Below are 27,520 nucleotides of genomic sequence, written 5' to 3' on the forward strand. Positions count from 1 at the left end.
ATGGCTGTTAAATATTGTGGATTTAATGTGACAGAATTCATATGAGAAAATCCTTCTGTTATAGTTAGTAATAAGGAACAATCATCCTAAGTGTGCTATTTGATTTCTTACTACAGATTAAAAAAGAAAAATAATTCTGTAACAGTGTTTAGTCAGTATATAAAGTAAGGTAAAATGCCTCAAGAAAGAATTTTAGTTACAATTTCTAAGGTCAATACATACCATTTATATAATTATTAATATTTTTAAGAAGTCAGACTATTATTTTGTTGAGTTTATTGTTGCTGGTATCATATATTAACAGAAAATGTGCATTGGCTACCATCTTACAGAAAAAAACAAAGCTGGTTTCAAATAAATGTGCTAATTTCCTTTACTCAATAGTATGAAGATGATATGCTTATCTTAACAAAATCACATTCCTACTATTTCCCTTTCCAAAGATGATTGTTTATAAGTCTCTTTGAAAAGGAACAGTAGCTTCTGAATTATTATTGGATTGTACACACCCAAGGCACTAAACACTCAATACCCATCCCCTTGCCACTGGCCGCTCACTGTTTCCTTCCTGTGTGATTGAACCAAATGGGAATGCCATGTTCTCACCTAAGAATAATACATTGTTTAAATAGGTATAGTCGTAAGACATAATTATTGACAGTTATTACCTTTAATTTATTGTTCACAATTAATTAAATGGTAAGTTCTTGGTTTGATCTGTGAAATGTTTTGCCCTCTAGTGGTTAAAGAAGTAAAACAGAGTATAAATCCTCCAATAAAACTCTTAAGGTCCCTCAAGTAACCAAAAGCTAATTTAGGAATTCAGGGATCTGCCTTTAAGTATTGTAAAATAATTTTTAGAAGAAAGATTTTTCCAGATGCAAACAAAATCAAGACATGGCGATCATAGGGAATATGCTCCCATATAATGAACTCTAACCAAATTTCATTATGCACTTAGAACATACCTTGTTACCAATGTTTATCTTGTTTTGATTATATCAGTGAAGCCACATTATTTAGAACTGTATTATTGGGTTGACAATTTCATTCATAAATCAACCTCATCCCAGGAACCCCTAGCTGTGGCTTCATAGTAATTGATGAAAAAACATACGTAGTCCTGCCAGTTTTGAAAACAAACAGAACACTAATTTTTAAATGTCTATGTCAAATATCCAAAAGGAGAATACGTATAATATTTGTTATGGATATTATCAAATGAAAAAAAAGAAGCACTCTTTCTAGAATACTTAGGAGAAACTTATTGTTGGGGCTATGGCAAAGTTGCTTGCAAACAAAATATTCTTCAATCTCATACATAAAATAAACACACAAATATAAATGATCTTCAAAATTATGTATACATGCATTGTACAGTGTGTTAACAGAGCAATAGATTGAGAATATTATTATTTTTACCCAATAAATATTCATATTGGTTTCTACTGTAATGTGTACTTGAGCTTGTTGAGTGAAGCATTATTATATAACTCATCTTTGGTCAATTGTTCAGACAATCATCAGTCTTCAATTTCATTTGATAAATATCTTACTAAATCTGTTTCACTTGAATAATCAGTATTTTCTCTTTTAGCTTTATGATTTTAACTCGTTTTTCAAAAGGCAACTGTTACTATATATAAAATTTACCTTCATTGCTGTCCATCTTAAAATTATAAATTTGTGAGGCTCATAATAAAAATTATGTGATTAATGATATAATAGATATATTTCAATATCTTGAGGTATCAACAGTAGAGAAACCATGTGCACTAGAAATTAAGAAATACATGAGCCCAGGATTCAAGTTTTACTTTGAACTTTAGCTATAAGTAAAAAACAAAAAGTATACTCTCATAGTAAATCACCAATCATAGTACTGTCATTGTAAACATTTTACACAAAGTGTTAACCATGTTTGGAAGTTTGAAAATACCTCTATTTTTCTGTTCCATAGCCAACTGCTTTTCAAGGGTTTCCCTTAGTTCTCGTTCCCTTAAAAAATCCATCTTCAGCTCTGTTTTTTCCAGTTGGACCTGTTTTTCTTGAGCTCTGGCATTATCTATGGCAACTTTCAAGAGCCCCTGTACAAAGAAAGTATTCAGAACTGATATATTTTGTACAAAGCACATTTCATTCACTACTTAAAGGCATTTCAAAAGAGAAAAATTCTCTTATCAAATTCTTCCATTCTTGTGCATTCACTCTGCACTTACTAGGACAAGCACTATAATTAAAGCACACAGTTTATAAATCTAATGAAAATATTGTAATATTGTAGGAAGACAAATATTTTCAGCATTCAAGTTTAGTTGCTTCTAATTAGAATATTTAAATCTAATGCTAAATGAGGGCAGCACATAAGCATGTCTAAAAAAGACCTGATTTAAACATTAGACTGAAAATGGTTTATGCAACCCTAAGTGTTCCTGGCTTGCACCTATCTCTGGGAGCTCATTCACCACTATTCCCTATCAAAATTATACTAGACTAGAGGCCCTGTGCATAAATCTGTGCACTGGGTGGGAAGCGGGTATCCTTCAGCCCAGTTTGCATCCTCTCCAATCTGTGACCCCTTAGAAGATATCCAACTGCTGGTTTAGTCTGTGGGATTGGGCCTAAACCAGCAGTTGGACATCCCTCTCACAATTCGGGACTGCTGGCTCCCAACTGCTCCCTTGCCTGAGTTCCTGATTGCCCCTAAATGCTTCTGCCTTCTAGCCTGACCACCCCCTAACCACTCCCCTGTCAGCCTGATCGATGCCTAACTGCTCCCCTGCCAGCCCAGTTGCCCCCAACTGTCCTCTCCTAGTGGCCTGGTCATCCCCAACTGCCCTCCCCTGCTGGTCTGATTGCTCACAACATCCCTCCCCTGCCAGCCATCTTGTGGCAGCCATCTTGTGACCACATGGGGGTGGCCATTTTTGTGTGATGGTCAATTTGCATATTACCTCTTTATTATATAGGATAAAGTGGGCGTATTTATGGTTCTCAATTTGTTTCTGCACAAGGGTCTTTGTTTTCTCTGATCCTTTCTAGAATGCTTTTCCTTCCAATTTTTATATGGTTTATACCCTCATTTCATTTCACCTTTGCTTACTCACCACTTAAGAAAGCCCTTCTCTTACCACCTACCTAAACACATCTTGTTATTGCCTCCTTAAAATTCTTCATAGCATCTATTTTGTAATGTTGTCATATATTTTTTATTGCTTTATGTTGTGTCTTCTATACCACACTAAAGCTCTCTGAGGCAGGGCCATTTTCTCTCATTTGCGACTATGCCCCTAGGACCCAGAGAATGCCTATAATATAGTATATTTTGAACATTTGCTGAATAAAATTTATAAAACTGGTATATTTTTCTTGATATATATGGAAGGAGTCTAAAGCTTAGTGGCTTCATAGTGCATTATTTTTAAAAAGCATTAAAATAGTCATAATAAATAAAGAATTACTTGTAGGGAACTATTTGACAATATAGTAAATCGTGAGCAAATGGCAAAGGCAGGGTTTATTTATTCAACTGGTTATGGAATCATATATTGATTCACTGTATGCTATTTTTAATTTTTATGCTATTTTTTAAATTTAATAATATCCTGAGATTTTTGAAAATGAGTTTCTGAGAATATATAAAACATATACCAAGCATGCTGCCTGTGTTCTCTCCTAAGGTACTTTAGAAAATTATCAGTAAAATTATTAGTAAAACTAAAAGCTCAATTTTCTGTTTTTAGCAATTCAGAATACAAAAAGCTATTTGAAAGTAAAAGATATTTTGCCTTGGTCCATGAACATCAGAATCTGACATTTGCAACTGAAATTATGTATGAAGTGGAAGTTGGTCCACTTGTAGATCTACTCTGCCACGTGACCCCTTTGCAGTAGACAACACAAGCAGCTTGAATCAGAAATTGCGACTCCTTAGCACAAAAGAGACGCCCCTTACTTCTGCCTGCCAATGCAGCATTGCCATAAGCCATGTCTAGTCACTTTTCAAGCAAGTATAAGTTAGTTCATATTTGTATACCTGACCCTGAATTCCCTGGATTAATTATGGTGATATGAAACAAGCTAAAGGATTTCTGCCCCTCCCTACTCTCATTTTTCACAATAATACATAGCTGCTAAGGAAACTGCCATCTTCACTCAATTCAGCAACATTCTTATATATGTTTTTTTTTTTTTTTAAATCAGGAACAAACAATTAGTAACAAATGAAAGAGATCATTACATCAAGTGCCCTTTTAGATCACCCCAATTAAAACTTTAGTTTAGCTGTATTTTAATTCTAAGATACCAAACTCTAATTTTCTGCTCTGATTGCTCTTGTTGACTTATCTTTGAAAGATGTACTCTCTGCAATGTCTAGAGATTATTTAGCAAGATGCCAATGTTGGCACCACTCAATGTGTTGATTGGTTGTATTATCACTATCTGTTTAAAATAGATTATTATTAAACTATTATTGTCCTTGGCTGATAAAACACAGTATTTTGGTGTTCTTTAAATATGAAACAATCATTATGGATAAACACGCTGCATAACATTAAACTGCAACCCTAATTTGTGTTATTTTATATTAATATTTATTGTAAAGTATGAAGTCACTCAGAGCATTCATGTTTACTGTTTCCTTTTGTTATGGTTGCTGCTAATGTAGCTAATGGTAATGCATTACCTCTTCCCGCTGATTATGTCTGAAAAATATTAGCTTTTAGGATCCAATACCCTCTAGGGACTACTTATAAGCTATATAAAATTAAGTTTCATTTGCAGACTTTAAATCAGTGCACATCAGTAGGAGTCCAATGTGAACAAAAATCTGCACTAGAGCCAAACTGATGCATATGCAAAATTATGTTATTGCCCGTGACAGCCATGCTGCAAAAAAAGACAGAAAACCGATTACATTTCAATGCAGCAGGGGGCTGGGAAAAGCTGTAGCTAGTATTGCTCATCACAGCTAACAATCATTAGGACACCATTTTAACTTTCGGTGATAATAGTAGTTTCAGATTTGTGTAACTTCTGCAAATTTTCCAGGGGGATCATGTGCAAAAGGTCATATGAAGTGCTGGTCTCAGGTGGACATGAAGTATGGAGCAAGATTCTTTTATGACCATGTGAGATACAGTAAAGGACACGGGTATAGAATATGAATTTTTCTCCAAGGGGAGGTCAGTTTTCATGATCTTGGAGTTGGACATAATGATTCTAAAGAAATGCATTTTAAGTTTACTCTATGTCACAGCAATTATAAGAGACAAGAGTTGTTTAGCCTCAAATTTCTTTCCCACAAGTGAGGCATAATGGTTATCATAACACAAATATTTTTTGCTTTCTAAAATAATATATCTTGTAAATTAAATTATTTTCATAAGTTTTCATAGGATGAGTCTCTACATATTTCTTTTAAAAAGGCACTATAATTGATCAAGCAGTGTTACAACTATTTTTATTATAGCCTAGAAAGCACAAGTCTTTGCTTGTATAAGAGTATTTACAGTGATACTGATTTGAAACACACACACACACACACACACACACACACACACACACACATATAAAAAACATTTCTTTTTTTTTATTTCTCTAAAACATTTTATTTATTTATTTTTTTTCTTTCTGTTTAATAAATCTTTATTGTTCATATTATTACAAAAGTTCCTCATTTTTCCCCCTCCACCAGGTTCCCACCCCACCCTCTGCCCTTTCCCCACCCCCCATTGTCCTCATCCATAGGTGCACAGTTTATGTTCAGTCTCTTCCTATACCCCCCTCTCCCCCTTTCCCCAAGAATCATCAGTCCACTCCCCTTCTATACCTCTGATTCTATTATATTCACCAGTTAATATTGTTCATAAGATTTTTTTTTAATTCCCTTGGTTTTTAGATTCACGTGTTGATAGTTACATATTTGTTGTTCATAATTTTTATCTTTATTTACTTTCTCTTCTAAAAGAACCCCCTTCAGCAATTCATATAATTCTGGTTTACTGTGATGAACTCCTTTAGCTTTTTTTTTAATTAGTGAAGCTCTTTATCTGGCCTTCGATTCTGAGTGATAGCTTTGCTGGGTAGATTATTTTTGGCTGTAGGTTCTTGCTATTCATTAACTTGAATATTTCTTGCCATTCTCGTCTGGCCTGCATGGTTTCTGTTGAGAAATCAGCTGACAATCGTATGGTTGCTCCTTTATAGGTATACACCTGCTTTGCTCTTGCTGCTTTTAATATTCTCTCTTTGTCTTTTGCTCTTGGAATTTTAATTATGATGTGTCTTGGTGTGGTCTTCTTTGGATACCTTTTGTTTGGAGTTCTGTGCGCTTCCTGGACTTGTAAGTCTAATTCTTTCACCAGGTGGGGGAAGTTTTCTGTCACTATTTCTTTCAGTATGTTTTTGATATCTTGCTCTCTCTCATCTTCTGGGACCCCCATAATTCTGATGTTGGTTCGCTTGAAGTTATCCCAGAGGTTTCTTAAATCATCTTCAACTTTCTGGATTCTCTTGACTTCTTGCTTCTGTGCAGGAGTATCTTCTGGCTCTTTATGTTCCAAATCTTTTACTTGATTCTTGCGATCTTCCATTTTGCTTTTAGGACTCTGTATAATATTTTTTATTTCAGACAATGTATTCTTTATTTTTTGTTGATCCTTTATTAGTTCTTGTTGATCCCTTATTAGTTCTTGTTGATCCCTTTTCATCTCCTCATAGGTCTTATCGACCTTTTCTAGGAAATTCTTAAAAAACCTTATAAGGGTGGTTTTGAACTCTATATCCAGTCTCTTCTTTTCCTCCATTTCTTTTGTTTGTGATCTAATTCCTTGACTTGGCATTTTCACAGATTTCCTGAGTTGGTAGGGTGGCTTTGTGTGCTAAGGTGTCCTATATGGTTCAGTGAGTCAGCCTCCCAGTTACATGAGGTGGACAGTCTTGGTGTAGCCCTTTGTGGGATGGGTGGGCAGTCTTGTTGTTAAGCCTTGCTTGTTGTTGGTATCACTAGGAAGCGTTGATCTCCAAGCCAATTGGCTATGAGGATCAGAAGTGTCTCAGCTAGGAGGGTTTCTGTATTCTGCTTGGATGGGCAGAGTCTCGGGGTGGCACAGAAAAGCTTTGTTGAATCCCACACAATTGGTTGTAGGTGTGCGCACCTCTCACATTTCTTAATATGTTACTTAGATCCTTGAAAAAAGTTTACTTGGTCCATGTTTTTTTTTTAGACTACTTTATTTCAGAATTAGCTGATAAGTAAGGTTCCTTGAGTGTCAGTGAAACTCCTTTAGCAAAATTTTTGCTCAATAATGTGTTACATCTTCTAATAAGAGTAAATAACCTAGCTGGGGTTTTTAGCAATCCACCCATTTTAACTAAAACCTCTTACAGATGAGAAAACCCAGGTCCAGGTGACTTGTCCAGGATCCCTAATTAGTAAATTTGATAAATCTACATCAGACCTCCCCAGCTTATCTAACCTTAATCATTCCTTTTCATGTTTCTTTCTGGGATAGGAAGGAAAAATGTCTCTTTAAATAAAGAACTTATGTAGACAGAAAAATTAAACAAGTAACGACTGATTCATTTTTTCATACAAGTTTTTATAGTAAAAAATAGAGCTATATTTGGTTTAATGTTATGGTTACTATGCTCCAAAGTGGATCAATGATGGACTCTCCATCAAAAGCTTCCAGATATAAACCATCCTTGGATAATATGATCTGAATGGCTCTGCAATTGGTCAGCATTGTTTAAGTTCAGATATAACCACAATTGAATGACCTTGATCAAATGGTTTATCTGCCTTCATTTTCTCATCTGTAGAATGGGAATAGCAACAAAATCCACTGTGTAAAGTTCTAAAGAAGATTAATGGAGCCCTGGACAGTGTTGCTAAATGGTTAAAACATCAAGAGCACATATCTGGGTTGTAGGTCAGAACCCTGGCCCCTGTTGGAGGGCGCATGTAGGAGGCAACTAATCAATGTGTTTCCTACTCTCTCTCTCTCTCACTCTTGCTCTCGCTCTCGCTCTCACTCTCTCTCGTCTCTCTTTCCCTCTCCATCCCACCTCCTTTTCATTCTATCTAAAAATCAATGGAAAAAATATCCTCAGGTGAGGATTAACAATAACAAAAAAAGAGATCCATCTAATATTGTACATATTCAGCTAGAGACTGACTGTGACATATGATTATGCTGATCCTGGCACTGAAATGCTACAATGGGTGAAATTTTCTGTGATAAGAGCAATAAAAGTAAAGTAAATGTCTTTTGTTTTTCATAATAAGTCTCTTTCAAGTACACCAGAGTTTATGTTAATAAGGTCACTCTTGGAAAGTCCCTAAAAATAGAAATTGGATGTGAGGGGAACCCACCCTTTGATTAGAGGGTTGGTACTTTCAGCCTCATCCTTCTGACCTCCAGGAAGGGCAGATGGGCTAGAGGGTGAATTAGTCACTTGTGATGAATTATTTAATCAATTTTCTATAGGAAGTGAAACCTCCACAAAATCTCAACATCTCAGTTGGTCAGTAAGTGAAAACGCTGGGTATTTGGTGTACCCAGAAAGGTCATGGGAGCTCTGAGTTTAGTCTCATATACCTTGCCCCATGTATCACTTGCATATGGCTGTTCCTGAATTATCCTATCTAATAAAAGAGTAATATGCAAATTGACCATCACTCCAAGACATAAGATGGCTACCCACATGTGTTCAAAGATGGCTGTCCCCATGTGGACACAAGGTGTCTGCCACCAAATGGCCTATAGGGGAGGACAGTTGAGAGTAGTTAGGGGTAACCAGGCCAGCAGAGGAAATAAGTTAGGAGAAACCAGGCAGCAAGGGAGGGCAGTTAGGGGGGACACAGGCCTGCAGGGAAGGGCAGTTGTGGGCAATAAGGACAGCAGGGAGGGCAGGTAAGGGTGACCAGACCAGCAGAGGAGAGCAGTTGGGGAAGACCAGATCAGCAGGGGAGGGCAATTGGGGAAGACCAGACCAGCAGAGGAGGGCAGTTGGGGGGGGGGGGTGTCAAGCTGGCAAGGGAGGGCAGTTAGAGACAATTGGGCTGGCTGGGGAGCACTTAGGCATCAATCAGGCTGGCAAGGGAGTGGTTAGGGGCTGATCAGACTAGCAAGCAAAAGCGGGTAGGGGCAACCAGGCAGGCAAGCAGTTGGGAGCCAGCAGTCCTGGATTGTGAGAGAGATGTCCAACTGTGCATTTAGGCTCAAGGCCTGTGGGATCGAGCCTAAAATGGGCCTAAACAAGTGGTCAGACATCCGTCAAGGGTTCCAGATTGGAGAGAGTGCAGGCTTGGCTGAGGGACAGCCCACCCATGCACAAATTTTGTGCACTGGGCCTCTAGTATCCTTTTATAATAAACTAGAGACCTGGTGCATGAACTTGTGCATGGGTGGAGTCCTTCAGTGTGGCATTTGGGGATCAGGATGAAACCTGCAGTCCAATGCCACCTATAGTTACTACCTGCCACTCCTACGTATCCTGGCTTCACTGCGCCTGCCTCAGGTTCGTGCCCAATCAGTTTCAATTGGGAGAAGCTCTCGCTGCCACAACAGTACTCACCAACTGTGAACCCTGAGTCTGATGCCTTCCCAAGGGGAGTGGCCTGCGGGATCCAGCTGAAAATTGCTCTCCAACATCCCCCAAGGTGCCCTGGATTGCAAGAGGGCACAGGCCAGGCTGAGAGACTTTACTGGTGCACAATTAAAGCTGGGGAGGAACCTCGGGAGGGCTCCAAGTTTTGTCTAGCCCCATCTTGCCCCGTCCTGATTGGGCCAATCAGGCTGGCCAGGGAGGGATGTGGGAGTTTGGCCAGCAAGAGAAGGACCGTAGGAGGGCTCCTGGGCATGTCTGGCCCATCTCACTCAGTCCCAATCAGCTGGACCCAGCAGCAAGTTAATCTACTGGTCAGAGTGTATGTCCCCTGGTCATCAGTGCACGTTAGCAAATGGTTGACCAGACTACTGTCTGCTCCCTAGTGGTCAGTGCACATCATAGCTAGTGGTTGAGTGGCTTTGGTGTATCATTAGCATATTATGCTTTGATTGGTTGAAGTCAACCAATCACCAGATGACCAAACTCTTAGCTTATTAGGCTTTTATTATATAGGACTAGCTAGTGAAACGTTTCCCTGAGTTCCATGAGTTGCACTAGTGAGGAACCTGAGGAATGGGTCAGTTGGTCAGAAGCACAATTTACAACCTAGACTTGCAATTGGCATATGAAGTAGAGGCAAAAGCAGTCTTGTGGAATTGATTGTCCAGGTACATGGTGTCAGAACTGAATTAAAATGTGAGGCACCCATCTATTGTTCCAGAATTGTTTAGTGTGGGATAAACTACTGGACACTTTTGATGACCAGAAATGTCAGAATTGAAAGAGTGTTATAGTAGAGTATGATAAAAATAGTAAATATAGTATGTTCTTCAGATTTTTAAGAGCTTTATGCTATTCTTTTCATCATAGTAAACCATCTGTAGAATATTGGATACATTTTACTGGGATTCTTTTTATTATCTTTTTTATAAACTGCTAATGAAAATAAAAGGGAGAAGACATAATGCATACTTATGATTAAAGATAGAAAGATATAGTATAAGAACAACATATCTGATCTCAACCTACCCATATTTTGAAGCCGGTGCTCTAATTTTTTTTTAATCTTTTTGAAAATTTGCCTCTAATTCTTTTATCTAACCCTATTATAATTACAATTATGTATTAATAATGGAAAAGAAAGAAGTTAATTTCTTAAAATGTATGAAATATACATGCATGTTATTAAAATATAAAGACTGGGAGATCAGAGTATTTATGACTTAGTACTAAAACAAATTATTTTTCATTTTCTTTCCTCAAACAAGAATTAGAGCATATTTCTTACATTTCACAGTTAGATTATGTATATTTATGAAACCATTTTGAATTAACCTGGGACAGCCATTTATTGTGGTTTTAACATTATTTGTAGGTTTTTCTTCTTTGTTTAATTCTTCCATATAGAAAAAACTATAGTGAACCAAACTCCTGTCATATATTCCCCTAAGGCTTATATTTCAATGCCAACCTCGTCTCTAACTAAATTTTATATTCTCTACCCTCATTTTATATATTTTTTTTAACTTATTTACCTATTCTTATTTTAACATTTATAAGTTACTTTAAATAATTACTTTAATAAGGGAATGAATGTATATTATTTATTCCCAAATCTATGTACTAATTAATATATGTGTATATAAGCATGCACATATGTTTATTGTGGTTTTAACATTATTTGTAGGATTTTTCTTCTTTGTTTAATTCTTCCATATAGAAAAACTAGGTATGATTATTACTTGATAGCTCAGACTGAAAATACTTGGTAAAATTCTCCTTTGTATGTGTTCAAATGGTAATTAATGTTTGAAGGTGCTACATCTAATATGTTGTTACTTAATTTCTAGTTTTCTCAACTGAAATTTCACAGGGAGTTCTCTGTAGACACATTTGAATAACAAAGCCATATGAAAAACTGCCCACATTTTAAAATCACAAATAAAATTTCTATAAAATAAAAATTTAACAAACCTCATAAAGCAAAATCTAGAATGTATCACATCTCTCACTAATTTGAAATTACTGTCTTTACTTTAGACATCCTTATCTATTATTTTAATTTCTAAAAAACTCAAGTTTCAAGACAGAGTTAGTAAAATCTTATACCAAAAATGTAGATATAGTGTTTTTCTATACTATATATAATATATTTAAAAATAGTATTATACTAGTATATAATATTCTACAGGTCTTCTTTTAAAGCAAAAAAATAACATTTATAAAAATTAAATTTTCATAACATGCCATGAAATAAACATCTGTAGTATTTATTACAAATTTTAAAATTGAGAATTATTAAATTACAGAATATCAGAAATTAAAATATTGGATATTAGAACAATTACTCCTTAAACATATTATTTTGAAGGGATTTTTTTGGTCATTAATTCTAAAAAAAAATAGAGTTCATATACATTAAGTTTAAGTATAGATTTGGGTTTAATTACAATAGCAGATAAGCATAATGAATCTTTAATTTTAGATATGAAATTGTATGATTTGAAAAATTACACATTTTCAACTCAATTCTTTTTCATTACTATTCTGATAAAATACCTCCAAAGGAAATACGGAGCTTTAAACCTACCAAAAAGGTTACTGTCTTGACATAGAAAGCAGAGAACACATTGCATGTAATTGAAATTGCAGAGGAAATTGAGGTAGGCTGAATGTAATTACCAAAACTAGAATTTGGACAACAAATACATTTATACTGTATGACCAATAAGCCAGGATTATGACTGTTTAAACATTCTATGTCATTCTAAGGATATTACTATAACTCAATAAATGTGGCAATATTAAAAGAACTAGCATCCATGACCTTCTATAAACCATTACTAACCATAAATCCAGTATGTATGTATGTGTGTGCATATGTGTGCATGTACATATGTATTTTGTGTGTGTTTGCTTGTGTGAATATATATATATATATATATATACCTGTGCCTGAAATACAGTAAGATTTTAATCATTATTTTACCTTATATACACATATGTGCATGCCTATATACACATATATTAAATACATATATAAATATAACATCTACATCTATATTCATATTACATATATGTAATACTGTAGTTGACATGTATCATTTATTTATAATACAGTATTCTTAGTGTAGGGGTTTTAACATTATCAGTCTTGGATTACTATGATCTTAAACTAGAAATCATTTAGCTTGCCTTTACTATCAACCTATTATCAACTTTTGCTAAATATGTCTTTGAGGCTGGCTGGAGTGTAGAAAGAGGAGTATATTCAATCTAGAGATGACTTCTATAAAAACAAACAGTGTCTAAATGTATACATGGTAAAACTAGGTTTTTCCTTCCTTTCTATTTTTTAAAAGAAATAGTTCTAGTTTGAGGTGATGTAGATATCATTTCTTGTCTGGGTAACACTGGGCTGGGGTGGGTGAACATTTCCAAACTGACAGTATTTCTTCCAGAGACATGGTATCCACACATCAGAGGAGGCCACAGGGACCCGCTCTCCAGGTGTGCAAGCTGCTTTTACACTGAAGAAACACAGACATGTTTTCTCTGCCGAAATTAAAATGAAATCACCACTTTCCTGGTTAAAGAGGTTTTAGTTAGTGAAGATACATTCAACCAGGGGGAGGATTTTAAGTAAACACCTCATTTTGTTTGTTTGTTTGCTTCACATAGAGTTGTATACATTAAAAAAATGAATTGTTCCCTTATTGTCACAATGCAAATTCAAAAATGTTGAGGGATATTTTCTGAAAGCATTTAATTTAACAAAAGAGGGAATTTGTTAAAATCTATCTCATAGCAAAAGTACTATGAGTCAGATTTAGAAAAAGTATTATGTTTACTTTAAAATATAATCAGCTATTTGGCCTTGATTAAATTTGGGCAGATTGATGATTTATTTCAATTACTGAGATATAAAACCTTAAAGTTGAATACAGTTCTGGAGACTCTAATTACATTAGTATTAAAAATGCCACATTAATATATGAGAAGATATGTTCCATTAAAGGCCTTCTGTTATATCCTTGGAGAGGTAAATAAAATTAATTACATTTCTACTGGGAGAAAGTTTAATTTGGTAGAAAATATGTACAGAAAAATATCACCAAGGATGGAATGCTAGAGTAAAAATTGAAAACAAAACAAAACAGGTTATCAGTATAGTGTCTGCAAGCACATTCATACTACTAGCTATTCCAAATGTGGAGAAATAGATGGAAAAAATCCCCATATGGGGCCCACATGATAACTTCATGTGTGGGCATGAAAATTAGGCTTTCTTTTATCCCACACACTTATTACTTGGCTCCATGCTCTCTGTTATTGTTAACTGCAAGTATTTTTGATTCATAATGTACTGTACATAAAATATACATCCTGAGGACTACATAGGAAATCCGTGGAAAGTTTTGTATGGCTTTTTGAAGTCTATTCTTTGAAGAAACCCTATTAACTGCAACAAACTTACTTATGAAAGAAGAGATGTTTTTGGATTCCTTCATACTAGATGTATTTAAGTGGCTAAACATATCATTTCCTCACTGGAAGTCCAACAGTTTAAAAATAACTAAATATTTATTAGAACTAGTGTGCCGTCATTTAGTAAATCAGACAAACTTAAACATTTAAATTCTTCCCATTAGTCAGTGATAACAAGAACATTTAGGCATCGAGCATTTTAAAGCACCTAGGTCATTTTCATGTAAGTGATTTTTGAGGCTTATCATACAGATTGTGTATTTCTAAACCGATTTGATTAGTGTAGCAAGTTTAAAATCTTAACTTGCTGGAAGAAGTTCAATACCATGGTTCAGCCAAACTCATGAGTAGCTTAAACTGGAGTAGTATGACTTTGAAAACTCTGCAACTGGGTTTTTATGTTCCTTTCTTACAGGTTGCAAAAAAGCCTACCTGGATGTTAGTCAGCAGGGTCTCTATGGAAGACAATCCGTCAGGAAACAGAAAAGGAGATGGAAAACCAGGAGGCAGTGGTTGTCCATGCCCAGTTAGAGAAAGTTTGTCGAGGCTGTCTCTTGCAGTTGGTGTGGAAAGCGGGGTCTCATCTGTATGTGATTGAAACAAAAATATAGAACAAGTTACGCTTGTCTGTTTTTATTAGACCTCAGTAATGGCTTCCCTAGTGGTTTCCAGAACATTTATTGCAAATTGGTTCCTGCTATCAGGAGAAAATGCTTTCTGCTGAATTTTCTTTAATGAAAAAGCTGTGGAGATACAACAAGATAACATTAATGAGTAACTTTATAAGCCTTTTAAATGCAGTCTCTAATGAGACTGAGTTTACAGTGCCATAGAATCTTTTTAAAACAAATATTATCTCATATATAGTTGTGATAATATATTCAGGCTGACTTTATGGGCACCTTCCCAATTATCTCATTTTAGTTTGCTCTGTTTGGATTGACAATAGAATCTTTCTAGAGCTCCATATAAGAGAAATACGTTGCATATTAGTATGTTTCTTTCTCAATTAACCCTTTACGTCAATGATTTGTTCAAATATATTCTTAGAAAATCTACAAAAGATTGTACAAATAAAACCTTTCATTTCACATCTAAAGAGAAAAAGTGGAATCAGATACAATCATTCTAAGTTATCAGTGAATTGTTCAGTTTCATTAAAACTAAAGGTCTAATTCTTCTTTTTTAATTTTTATTATTGAAAGTATTACATATACCCCTTCACCAGGCCTTCAACACCCTATTATCAGTGTTCATGGTTATGCATAGAAGCATGCAACTTCTCTGGTTGATCTCTTCTCACCCACTCACCCTCCCTGAAGAAGGGTTTTAAAGAAGTTTAAGATAATACAGCTTCCATAATAATATTTAAAAAACAAACAAATATAAAGTCCTCTAACATAAATCAGTCTTTACTTTGTTTACTGACTATCTTTCATCATTTTAAGCAACTTAGAGTAATGCCAAAATATAAATTATTTTTATTTTTATAATGAAATCTTTTTATTTAGTTCTTTATTAGTTAAATATGTTTAGTTTCATTTGAGATAGATACAAAGTATGGCTATTTTAGTTTATTATATCACAGAGAAGACTTTATTCATGGCAGAATTCTCAATTTTATAAATATTTTACTTCACACCAGGAAATTATTTAGCACAATGTATTTGCACAATCCTGACAGTATTTCTCAATTTTGCAAGTGTCTAGAAACTTCAGCACACCTGCATTTATGCTTATAATTTGATTCCACTGTTCTCAATCATTTCTTTATTTTTCATTGCAACACTTAACCACACAACTTGTTTTCCAATTGCCTCTCTCTGGGGCAGAAGTATATGGAAGCTGCTACTCATCTCTGTCTGTAACTAATGTCAGAACAAGTTAAATTCATCTCCCTCACCTTGCCACATTTCTAGTTAATGAACTAAAAGGGAAGAAAAGTTGGGGAGGAGAACAATGAACACAAGGACTTCTATTAATCACACTCTTCCCTCCCTCCTTCCCTCCCTGCCTCCTTCCCTCCCTCCCTCCAACCCTCCCGCCCTGCTTGCCTCCTTCCCTCCCTCCTCTGCAGTTTCTCCTTCCAGTCTGTCCTCTGTAAACTTACTAACAGATGCTCTGAGGCAGCAGGTACCAGATGAAGAAATGGAGTAAGCAGCTGAAGTAGGATTCATTGGGATCTTATTTTTTTTTTTTTAAGTTCAGTTGTCAACAGGGTTAAAGAAAGACAGCAGGGCATGGCTAATGTGATCAAGGTGTTCTTGGACACCATTTACCTCGCGGTCATAAATTACTCCTCCGGACCAAGGCTGCTAGTGTTTTCCCACAACATCTCTGAGAAAGTGCTTGCTAAACATCTCTGTGCATGTGAAATTGCTTAAGAATGAAGAGCAATATTTTTTGATCAGCATCACCTTAGCTGTCACATGCTAAAGAACATGTGGCTTAATAGATCCTGGGGATAATAATTGCTTGTCTCCTGAAGAAAGGCATAGAACCAGATGAGCACCTGAAATTGTGTTCAGCTTTAGTCTGTGACTCCACATTTCTTAGAGGTCATCCAAGAAAAAAAGCATCATATGTATGGGTACACACACACTCGCACATACATACACTTTTATTTAGAAGTTCCATCATTCCATGATGATTGAAACTTCAAAACATTTAAGTTTGAATAGGTTTGCTTATTGTGTGAGTTAATTAATTAAATCACTCGTGATACATGCATTCATGTAGCCAATGTTTACTTAACATAAATAATGTGCTGAGGATAGACACTGGAAAGAGAATACTGAAAACCCCCACAATCTGTAAGCCTCAAGAAGCATTTTCTAGAATGACCAATCCCAATCATTAAATACCTAATTATTATATAGTTAGCAAAGCATTTTGTCTTTCATCCTTATCCCATTACTACTCATTTTTCTCAGTATAAGATTAAAATTGTGCATATATACGTTTGATGTTTTTTCTGCTGTTGCTTTAATTGAATGCTCACCTTGGTTCTCATGCTCTCAGCTATATGTGAGTAGACTATTATTTGGTAAAGACTAATTTGATTTAATTAATTCATTTATTATTTCACATGGTAGAGATATTACATACAGTCACTTTAACTCTAACAAACAATCAAATTTAGGGCAGAGTGAGTGACTGCTTAAAAAATCTTTTTAAAGGGTGATTCTTAAGATCAATAAACATTATATAAAAGAAAACAAACTAATCAAAGATCAAATAAACAAGACAAAATATTTTGGGATATCAAAACCCTACTACCTTAGAAGAAGTTGTCATCTTGTGGCAATTAGCATCATAGAAAGTCTTATTTAGTTTTCCTACAAAGAGTAAAATTGAGAACAGGATTCTTCCTTTTAAAATAAAAGTGACCTTTGATATCCTAAATGTTCTAAGAAGATTAAAGTAAAAGTTTGAGAGACCAGACAACATGGACATCACATAAACTCTAGACTTCAAACAATGAATGATGCTGAAGCACAAATCCACAAAGAACATTATTCCAATTTTGTATATTGTACATATTTTTTAGTTTTATCTTTAAAAGAAGGTTGGCATGTCAGATATTATGATCTTTGACTATAGTATTTGACAATGTAATCTGTTTTTCATTCTTTAAAATTGTGCTCCTAAATAATGTGTAACTTATGGAAAAGTTACAAGAATGGTACAAAGAATTCCTTTATAATGCTGTGGTTGGTTGGATAGTAAACCCTCAACATACCTGTCCTTGTCTAATCCCTGGAACCTAGTAATGCTGGCTTATTTATTTGTAAACTGGGGTTTCACAGATGTAACTAAGTTAAGGCTCTTAAGATGAAGAGATCATCCTGCTTTTAGGATGCACCCTAATTCCAGTCTTTCTTTAAAAGAGAAAGTCAGAGGGAGATTTGAGAGACAGGGAGGTCCACAGAGTAGATAGAGGAGGAAGCAAAGAGAAGACAGAGAACATCAGAAGTTGTAGCCAGTCATAGAATGCTGACAGCCACGAGAGCTAGAAGAGGAAAAGAATAGATTATCTTTGATAGCCTCTTGGAGATAGCTTGTCCTTGCAGACCCCTTGAATTTATACTCCTGGCCTCGAGAACTGTGAGGAAATAAATTTATGTTGCTTTAAGCCACCAAGATTGTGGCCTTTTGCTAGAAGAGCCCTGGGAAACTACTTCAACTCTTTACCCCAAGTCACCAATTTTTTCGTTTTCCCACATTTGCTTTTAATCTTTCTGTCTTCCCTCTCCCTTTCTTGTTCTGTGTGTACATATGTTTGAACCATTTTCCACTTTCCATCCTTAAGATTTCATTGCATATTTCACAAGTACAAGGGCATACTCTTCCACAGTATAAAATGAGCAAGAATCACATACACAGACTACTATTATTTAATCAAGGGTGCACATTCTATTTTCATTATTTGTGAGGGGTTTTTGTGCAAAGAGTTAAATAACATGCCTGGCCAGGGATGGGTCAATGGTTGAACCATGGACAAGAGGTCACTGGTTTAAATAACAAATAAATATTTTAATTTACTTACAGGTACTTGGGGACTATTTTGTCTGGGCATGTAGTACCCCTTAAGATAGCCTCTCATGATTATTTTCTACTACTATACTTATTCTCGCAAGAAGTATCCCGTAAGTCTGAGTTAGACCTAACAAATAGAATAAAACAAATGGGATGCCATTTTTAAGATTAGGTTATAAAAAGTCTGTAGTTCCCATATCTCTTTTCCTCTTGCATTTCTTACCCTGGTGGAAGCCAGTTATCATGTCATGAGACAGCTTTGTGGGGGTGACATGACAAGGGATGGAGGCCTGTCAAAATCACGAGAGTCAGTTTCAAAGCAGATTCCCCTTGCACAGCTGAGATTTTGTTTAATTTTTTATTTTATTAAATTGATTGGGGTGACATTGGTTAGTAAAATTATATATGTTTCAAGTATACAATTTTAGAATGCATCATCTGTACATTACATTGTGTGTTTACTACCCAAAGCCAGCTCTCCTTCTGCAACTATATATTTTGATTCCTTTTACCCTTTGCCCTGCCGACCCCAATCAATCTTCCCTTCTCCTCTGGTAACCACCGTGCTGTTGTCCATGTCTATGAGTTTTTGTTTGTTTGCCTGGTTTATTCATTTGTTACTTTAAGTTTTTTTTTAAATTTTATTTCACATATGAGTGAAATCATATGGTTCTTGACTGTTTCCTACTTATTTTGCTTAGCATGATATTATCAAGATCCATCCATGTTGTCCCAAATGGTAGTGTTTTATCTTTTCTTAAGTCTGAGTGCTCTTCCACTGTATACAAGTACGATGTCTCCTTGATGTCCCAGATGAGCCTTTAAGTGAGCAGCAGCCCAGCTGACAGCATAACTGCAACCTCATCAGGGGCCTTAAACCAGAGGCACCCAGCTAAGTTGCACCCAGATTCAAGATCCATAGGAATTATGAGGTTTTGAAATGCTTACTGGTTTAAGCCACTAAGTTTAGTTGTAATTTGTTACACAGCTGTAGATAAATAAAACAGCATGTAACAGGTGTCTTTGTTTTTTTTTCTGTTTTTTTTTCTCAGTACTTTGGAGTATAGGAAAAAATAACTTCATATCTAGTTACTTTCAGAGACTGTTGAAATGCAACAAAGTCAACATTCCTTTTCTCATTTTTAAAAACCTAGACGTTTTAATGAGACAAATTTTAGTATCACTCAAATCTATAATTCCACATTCCCTATTATTTCTTATAAACATTTCTAAAATGTAGAGACTTCATCAATATTGACTAGAGAATGGTAATGTCTCTTTGGAATAAGAAATGTCAGTATCTTCTTAATTCGTGTTTCAGAAGGTTGTGAATATCTATTATTATATTTGAAAAAGAATCAGTCAAGAAAAAATAACAAAACACAAACATAAAATTTCAGAGCAAGTTATTCATTACTTAGGTTTACAAACTCAATTCTGTAAGAATCCTTAAATTATCCTGCTTTATTTTATTAAATTAGGAAATGCTTCAACTATATATAAGACAAGCACTCCCAACACCTGGAATAGCAAGTTAGGTGAGGCAAAGGGGATTCTGACCAGGGAATAAAGTAAGCATTTTTGAAATCTGCATTAACTAGGGTACTATTCTCTTTCTAAGTACTCCACCTCAATAGGGGGCTAGAAGTTAAGCCAGTGCTCAAGGGTTCCCATTATTTTTTTAAATTCCAAAGTAAGATAGTTATTAACTTCAAAATATTTTTCCATTTTAATTCAATTGCAGGAAACTACAGTATTTTTCTTCAGAAAAATAGAACAGCATGTATTACAAGCTAACAAATAATTTCATCTTTTGACCAGAAAAATACTGATTAACATATTAATAATTATGTAATAAATATAATGGTATTATAATAATGTATAATCAGTTAACATCAATTAGAATAATAGATAATATAAAGAAAAAAGATATATGAATAGTCTTAAAGTTCCAAAATCAATAAAGTATAAAATAATATTATTTCATTCTCCTCATCACTTCATTTCAGGATTTTGCTCATATTTTAAAGTCACTTCTCAATAACTGACTATTAGTAAGATTGATGACTCTGTAAGACAAGCTTTTTTCTCTGCAATCTTATCACACATAACAATTTAGCAGGATATCCTAAGGAACAATGTTGTTTAAAAAAAAGGGGGCCTCTGCATTAAAATGTTTTCTTTCCTGTTAATAAAATCTAATTCAGTTGTTATTTTCATAACTAATCCTTTTAGGTTGGAATTATATATTTCAAATATGTATTGTGTGTATGTGTGTGTTTATTTTTGTCTCTGATGTATCTTATTACATCATAAAACCAACTAAAAAGTGATTTTCTCACTTTTAGAAAATCATATATTCCAAGCGGGTTCACATTTATTCCTCTTGATGTGGAATAGATAGCAACATTATTAAAAGGGAAAATCTCTGTATTTAAAGTTTACAAATGTTCTGAGAGTTTGCATGAGAAAGCTATATTTCTGTACTAGCAGAGTGAAAAAATGTTGACAAAGTTTTGAGTATGGTAGTTTCTACACAAAAGTGAATAATTATTTATAAAAATATTTTTTTTCATTTTGTTAAATATACAATATGATTGTATTGATGTTATATGTACATCACAATTGCATAGAAAGATAAATGTATTTGTGTTTTTGTAAACTCACCAGCCACATTATTGAATTGGAATAGAGGCATAAATAATTTAAAAATTTAATTTAAAAATTTAAGGACTGATGCTTTAAAAAAATATTTAAAACTTATATCCAGATAAAACACAGCCATTTAAATTGAGTTCAATCATAACCTCAATTGTGGTTCATTCCTGCTTTAAGAACTCTGGTTTTAATTTGGCAATATAAACTAATAATAAAGTTTAAAAATGCAATCCCACAATCCTATAAAATAAAAGGCTAATATGCAAATTGTCCCCTCAGGAGTTCCACCAACCAGGAGTTCATCTGCTCACTATGACCTGCGCTGACCATCAGGGAGCAGTGTGGAATGAAGGAAGGCCCCTGGCCCAAAGCCTGCAGCTGGAGGAAGGAAGGTCCCAATCGGTCCTGATTGCCAGCCAGGCTAGGGACCCTACCTGTGCACAAATTTCATGCACATATTAATTTCTGTTGAAAGAATATGTGAATGAGATGAAAGGAGGTAAAAGCTGGAAGAGCGCAACATGCAGAAATGAGAAAGATATTGTAGTTCTGCTTACCCTGAGGTTACACCTCATTCATGATAGCAAAACTAGAAATGCTTTCTATTGGAAAACCACACTATTGATTACAAGGCAATTTCACAGAGATTATTTTGGGTTAGGAGGAAGCTCTAAGAAGAAGATTTTCTAAATGTATGCAATTATAATCGCAATAATGTTATGTGCCAAAAGATTGGCTCAAATGGTACCAAATGGTTATTTAGAAAAATAAGAGATTATATATAGACCATGGGAGTTGAGAGAAGAGTAAAAAAGAAAGCTAAAATCCCCACAGCAAGGTACACTTAGAATGGACATTGGATATTAGAAAATTTAAACAGGGGTAAGCCAAGGAATTCTAAGAGGACAGCGCTCAGGTATAATAGCTCAAGAAAAATAGGCATCCAAAGTATCCTAAAAACTTTGTATTTTTAAAGAGAAAGCCTGTTTCCTACCATTAATCTCAAACTATAGTCTTTAAATTGAGGTCATTCTGCATTTATATTTCAAACATTTATGTATGAGGAAAACTCTAAATCTAGGTATATATTTAACCAGTGGCCCTATGCACAAATTTGTGCACATTGAAAGGAAATTAATTAGAAGAAATATTTTAATATTGCTGTTCACCCTTTCTCTATAGTAGAAGTATCAACCAAATTAACAATTGACAAAGATAAAAACACATGTGTGTAATTGGTGCTAGTGAAAGCTTTATATGCATCATGCATGTGTGAGTTAACATAGCCATATATATATATTTATGGCTATGTTAACTCACACTTAGCTGTAGGTATGTGTGTGTGTGTGTGTGTGTGTGTGTGTGTGTGTGTGTATATATATATATATATATATATATATATATATATATATAAAATAAATTTGCTTAATTAGACCTGATTTCTGATTTAGCTAAACTTTTTCCAGCCTAGTTAAGCACCAACTTCTCTTTAAGGAAATTGTTAGCAACACAGCAGTAAATATCAACACAAAGCAGATTATTATTGTAGATCACACAGGGAGAACAAAGGGTAAAATATTTAACTGCAGCAGTATTTGACTATATTCTACATAGTGAGAAAACATGAAGTCATTTTCAAGGTTCACCATTTTTCACTTCTTTTCAGGTAGGTCAAGTTTCTTAAATCTCTATTTTCTGTCTAATGAAAAGAAAATAGAATTCCACAGAGTCTCTTATCTACTTACTCCAGGACTTCTGTGAGAATCAAATGAGATGAGGCATGGGGAAATGCTTCACAGACATTTGATTAAAGTGTAAAATGTTTCCACTTGGGTATAAAGTAAGTCGTGTTCCTGGAAGAAAATGCAAGGAGACTAGTTGCTAGGTAGAGGAAGCCAGGCATTGTTATGTGACACCATTACACAGACAAACACTTAGCATATTAGCCTTTAATACTAGTGGCCCAGTGCACGGAATTTGTGCACGGGGGGTGGGATGGGGGGTGGGCAATGCGTGTCCCTAAGCCCTGGCCTGCACCCTCTCCAATCTGGGACTCACTTAGGGGATGTCCAATTGCTGGTTTAGGCCCACAGGGATCGGGCCTAAACCAGCAGTCAGACACAATCCGGGACCGCTGGCTCCTAGCTGTTCACCTGCCTGCCTGTCTGATCGCCCCTAACCACTTTGCCTGCTGACCTGAACACTCCCAACTGCACTCCCTTCCAGCCTCCTCACCTCCAACTGTCCCCCTTCCCCCAACCCCACAGCCTGATTGCCTCCAACTGTCCCTTCCTTCCGTCACTGCTGGCCTGATAGCCTCTGCTTTAGCCCTGCCACTATAGCTTTATCCTGAAGGATGTCCACAAGGTGTCCCAGAAGGGCTCCAGGTCTGAGTAGCATAGTTTTATTAGTATAGATAGATATTTTCAAACTTGGTCTTGACAGCAAACTCATCACTGCCATTGGCAATTAAGATGGAAGTAAAGGCACACAGATATCTGTGAATATTTTCCCCCCTCCCACTACTTGGATGGTTGGCAAAAATGGAATGGCACTATTCATCAAACACACACACATAGTCCCACGACACACACACACAATTTATCTTTAAAACATTTTGGGTGGCTTGTTTCTCAAGTCATAAATATAAATGTTCATGAAAGAGCTGATGTATCTTAGGCTGAAAAGATCCACTTAACTGGCCTTTCTGTCTTTTCTGTGGCCCTGTAGGCTTAACTTCACTGCTGATATTGCAAGTGAGTGTGGGAAAGCATTTACTGAAAGCTGCATAACAGGCAAGGTTATATTTACTAGGCTGATGTTTTGCATATCTGCACAGTAGGGCCATTAAGGGTTCTAAGAGCACAACGGAAACAATCATAACATTTGTTTTTAGATGACTGACTCAGGACATGTACACCAAGCTTTATATAGAAACTGTTTTTGTTTTATTAAGGGACTGTTTGCCTGTTAGTGATAACATCATTAAAAATAAATGAAAGGGGGCTGGTAAAATGCTTCCCCAAAGCAGAAACCTAATTAAAGGTGATATGCCTGCTCTGAGGGTTTGTTTTCAGGACTCAAAAATAGAACAAGGTTAGTTCTTTCTTATTTTGTAAAGCCCAAAGAAGATCTCACAGTAAAACATCGCTTCTGATCTAATTTTCTATTTCTGTGTACTTTAATAATCCACTTTACAGTCTGTGCTTGCCCATGGAAAGTGAACTAGTTTTGTTCTTACAGATAGCTTCATCATGTCATAGTGCATGAAAAGAAAATCTGATGGTTCAGCGCAAACAAAAAATGCACTCTCCTTTGAAAGCAAATTGTACAGGTTGTAATATATGCAGTAATAGTCATTGGAATAATGCACTCACAAACATTTCATGGTCCTAAAAGACCACTTTTGAGAACCTCAGGTAATGGTTTAAAAAAATTTCCAAATCATAGTTTATAATTTCAGAGGGAAAAGAGAGAGAGAGAGAGAGAGAGAGAGAGAGAGAGAGAGAGAGAGAGAGAGAGAGAGAGAGAGAGAAAGAGAGAGAGGGAAAGAGAGAGAGAGAGACAGAGAAAGTAGACTCATTTTAAGGGGTGGAGTTACTCTAATTTCATGGATGGTGGAAAAGCAGGAAACTGCATTCCCTTGATAACTCTGCCCTTATTGTGCTGTGACCTTGGCCAATTTACTTAAATTTACATCTGCCAAAAATGAGTTTCTGAAATGTGTTTTGAGAATTTTTCTGGGGGCAGAGGAAAGGAGCTGTCACATGAAGCCAAGGCCTCTTCAAAATTAATATTACTTTAGAAGCAAAGAGAAAATTAGTAGAAACATTGGGCACCCTCACAGGGTGCCATGGTTTGCTATCTGGTTTCCTGTCACCTCTGCACAGTTCTATTTCATTTATGAGTCTCCAAACTGAAAATGAATCTTATTGCTAAGTGAATAAAATAGCACAATTCCCAGATTATCCTCCGGAAATATAAAATAGCTTTCTCATTGTGAAATATTTAAACTCTGATTCTCATATGGGTTTTAGGCTAAAATTATCATGAAATTATTTTTAAAAAAGCATAAGTTATCTTTGGAAATCATTTGGTATAAGTTGATTTTTCAGATGCAACACCCCAAAAGTGATCGATCCAATGTTTTTCAAATGTCTGTAAATTCTCTCTCTCTTTTTTTTTTAAATTAGCAGCTATAGTATCAATTTAGAGAAAATACAAAGCAAGGATAACATTTTGAATCATCCAAGGATATGTGGACCCACAAACGTACGTGCATGTGTGACAACTGGAGAAATGTCAAGCCTGGCAGGATCTTAATAACTACTGGGGGATTGTAGGAGTGATAATGGTAAGGTGATTGAAAGTTAAGGAAGAGAGTCCTTAACTTTAAGAGATATTAAAAAAAAAAAAAAAAAAGAGAGAGAGATTTAGTGAAATATGTTTGGAATTGTCTTCAAAATAATCTGGGGAAGAGGAGGAGTAGGTGGAGAGACTGAGGAAGTAGGTCTGGACTTGAGATGATCATTGTTAAAGACGAATCAGGGATAGGTCTATGGGGGCTGCATTATCCCATTCTGACTTTCTATTTGTTCAAACTTTCTGTAGTAAAATGTTTTTAACAAAAATAATTTTACTCAGTAAAATTCTATTAACTCTTTTTTAAAAAAAGTTAGGGACATTGGTATGATAATGGTCATCATTGTTATCATCAAAATATCTAGCAAATACTGAGTCTTTTTTGTGTATACAAAACAATGTTCTAAGCAGTTTACATGGATTAACTCATTTAATCTTTACAATAATCCCATTAGACTGTCACTAGGGGTATATTCATTGTACACATGAGTAAATAGAGGTAAAATAACTTAATTAACTTGCCAAGATAACTTGGCTAGTGAGGAGAGGAGCCAAATTCAAACCCAGCAGCCTTGTTCTAGACTAGAGCCTAGGATTCTTCGACACTCAAGGAGTAAAATGTAAATTTCTACAAGCATTTAAAAAATGTATTGAATATGTGTTTCAGATGTGTGTAAGAAACATACACTCCAACAAAATAAAATAATTTTATAATTATTTCAGAATAGAAAAAAAAGACTTTTCTATTTCACTCCTCTTTCTTTTTAATTTTAATTTTTTTTCAATTATAGTATATATTCAATATTATTTTATATTAGTTTCAGGTGAACAGCATAGGGGCTAGACAATCATATCCTTTATAAAGTGTTCTCCATAATATTCCCAGTACCCATCTGACACCATATATAGTTATTACATTGTTATTGATTAAATTCTCTATGCTGTGCTTTACATCCCTGTGATCATTTTGTAACTATATAACAATCTGTATTTCTTGTTCCTTTTACCTTTTTACCCAGCCCTCCAACCCTCTTACTCTCTGGAAACCAACCATCTGTCCTCTATATCTATAACTCTATATGTTTTTGTCACTCTTTAATTTTAATCAAAGCTTAACTTTCTCCTTAAAACCTAGCTAATCATCATCATAAGTAGTCAAGATTTCCCCAGATTGTCTACTTCCACTACTATGGCTATTCATTTTTGAAGCAAAGCTATCTATCTTAGAAATGGAATTCCAGATTATCTCCACACGGGACTAGAGAAATCCAGCCAAAAATATAATAGACATTTAATATCAACCCTAACTTTAACTATCCCACTACATCTTTACCTGATACCATACATACTGACACAGTATATACTTTACTGGCGAAAAATATTTAATCTTGAAAGTATCACTTTTTAATTGACATATGCATTGCGTGAGGTAAAAGAGAAAGACTTGTTTAAAGATTCTTAAAGTAAAAAAAAAAAAAAATATATATATATATATATATATATATATATATATATATATATATATATATATATTGTCCAAGTGAGTCACTTCAGAAGGAGCAGGTGTCATGCATGCCTCACCCTTATCAGCTACAATTAAATCCTGGCTATTGCCAAAAACTGTCTTCTGCACTTTTCCCAACTGAACCTCTCCTGAATTTCCTCATTGCGTAACCGTAACCATGAACTCACTTTCAACAGGAAGAACTTTAGTTTTCTAAATCACCCTTTCTGTTTCAGACCTCACTCCTCCTGTCTCCATTAGTTGCCCCCTCCTCAAACCAGGAGCTTCCATAGTTCTTGATTACTACTCTGCTCACATAAGATATCTCCCACCAGGCTGCTGGGACAACTG

At 35.1% G+C, this 27,520-nt stretch overlaps 1 protein-coding gene across 1 annotated transcript in view; it reads right to left on the reverse strand.

Annotated features, from left to right (window-relative positions):
* Nucleotides 1-27,520, reverse strand: part of DACH1 (dachshund family transcription factor 1) — a 425,048-nt gene that overhangs the window by 41,823 nt on the left and 355,705 nt on the right. The window contains exons 7-8 of the mRNA XM_036456831.2: nt 14,539-14,690; nt 1,940-2,087 (exon numbers count right to left, since the gene is read on the reverse strand). Of these exons, the coding sequence (XP_036312724.1) occupies nt 1,940-2,087; nt 14,539-14,690 (300 nt within the window). The remainder of the gene's footprint in view (nt 1-1,939; nt 2,088-14,538; nt 14,691-27,520) is intronic.

Source organism: Pipistrellus kuhlii, unplaced genomic scaffold (assembly GCF_014108245.1).
Source record: "Pipistrellus kuhlii isolate mPipKuh1 unplaced genomic scaffold, mPipKuh1.p scaffold_m20_p_3, whole genome shotgun sequence".
Taxonomy (NCBI): Eukaryota; Metazoa; Chordata; class Mammalia; order Chiroptera; family Vespertilionidae; genus Pipistrellus; species Pipistrellus kuhlii.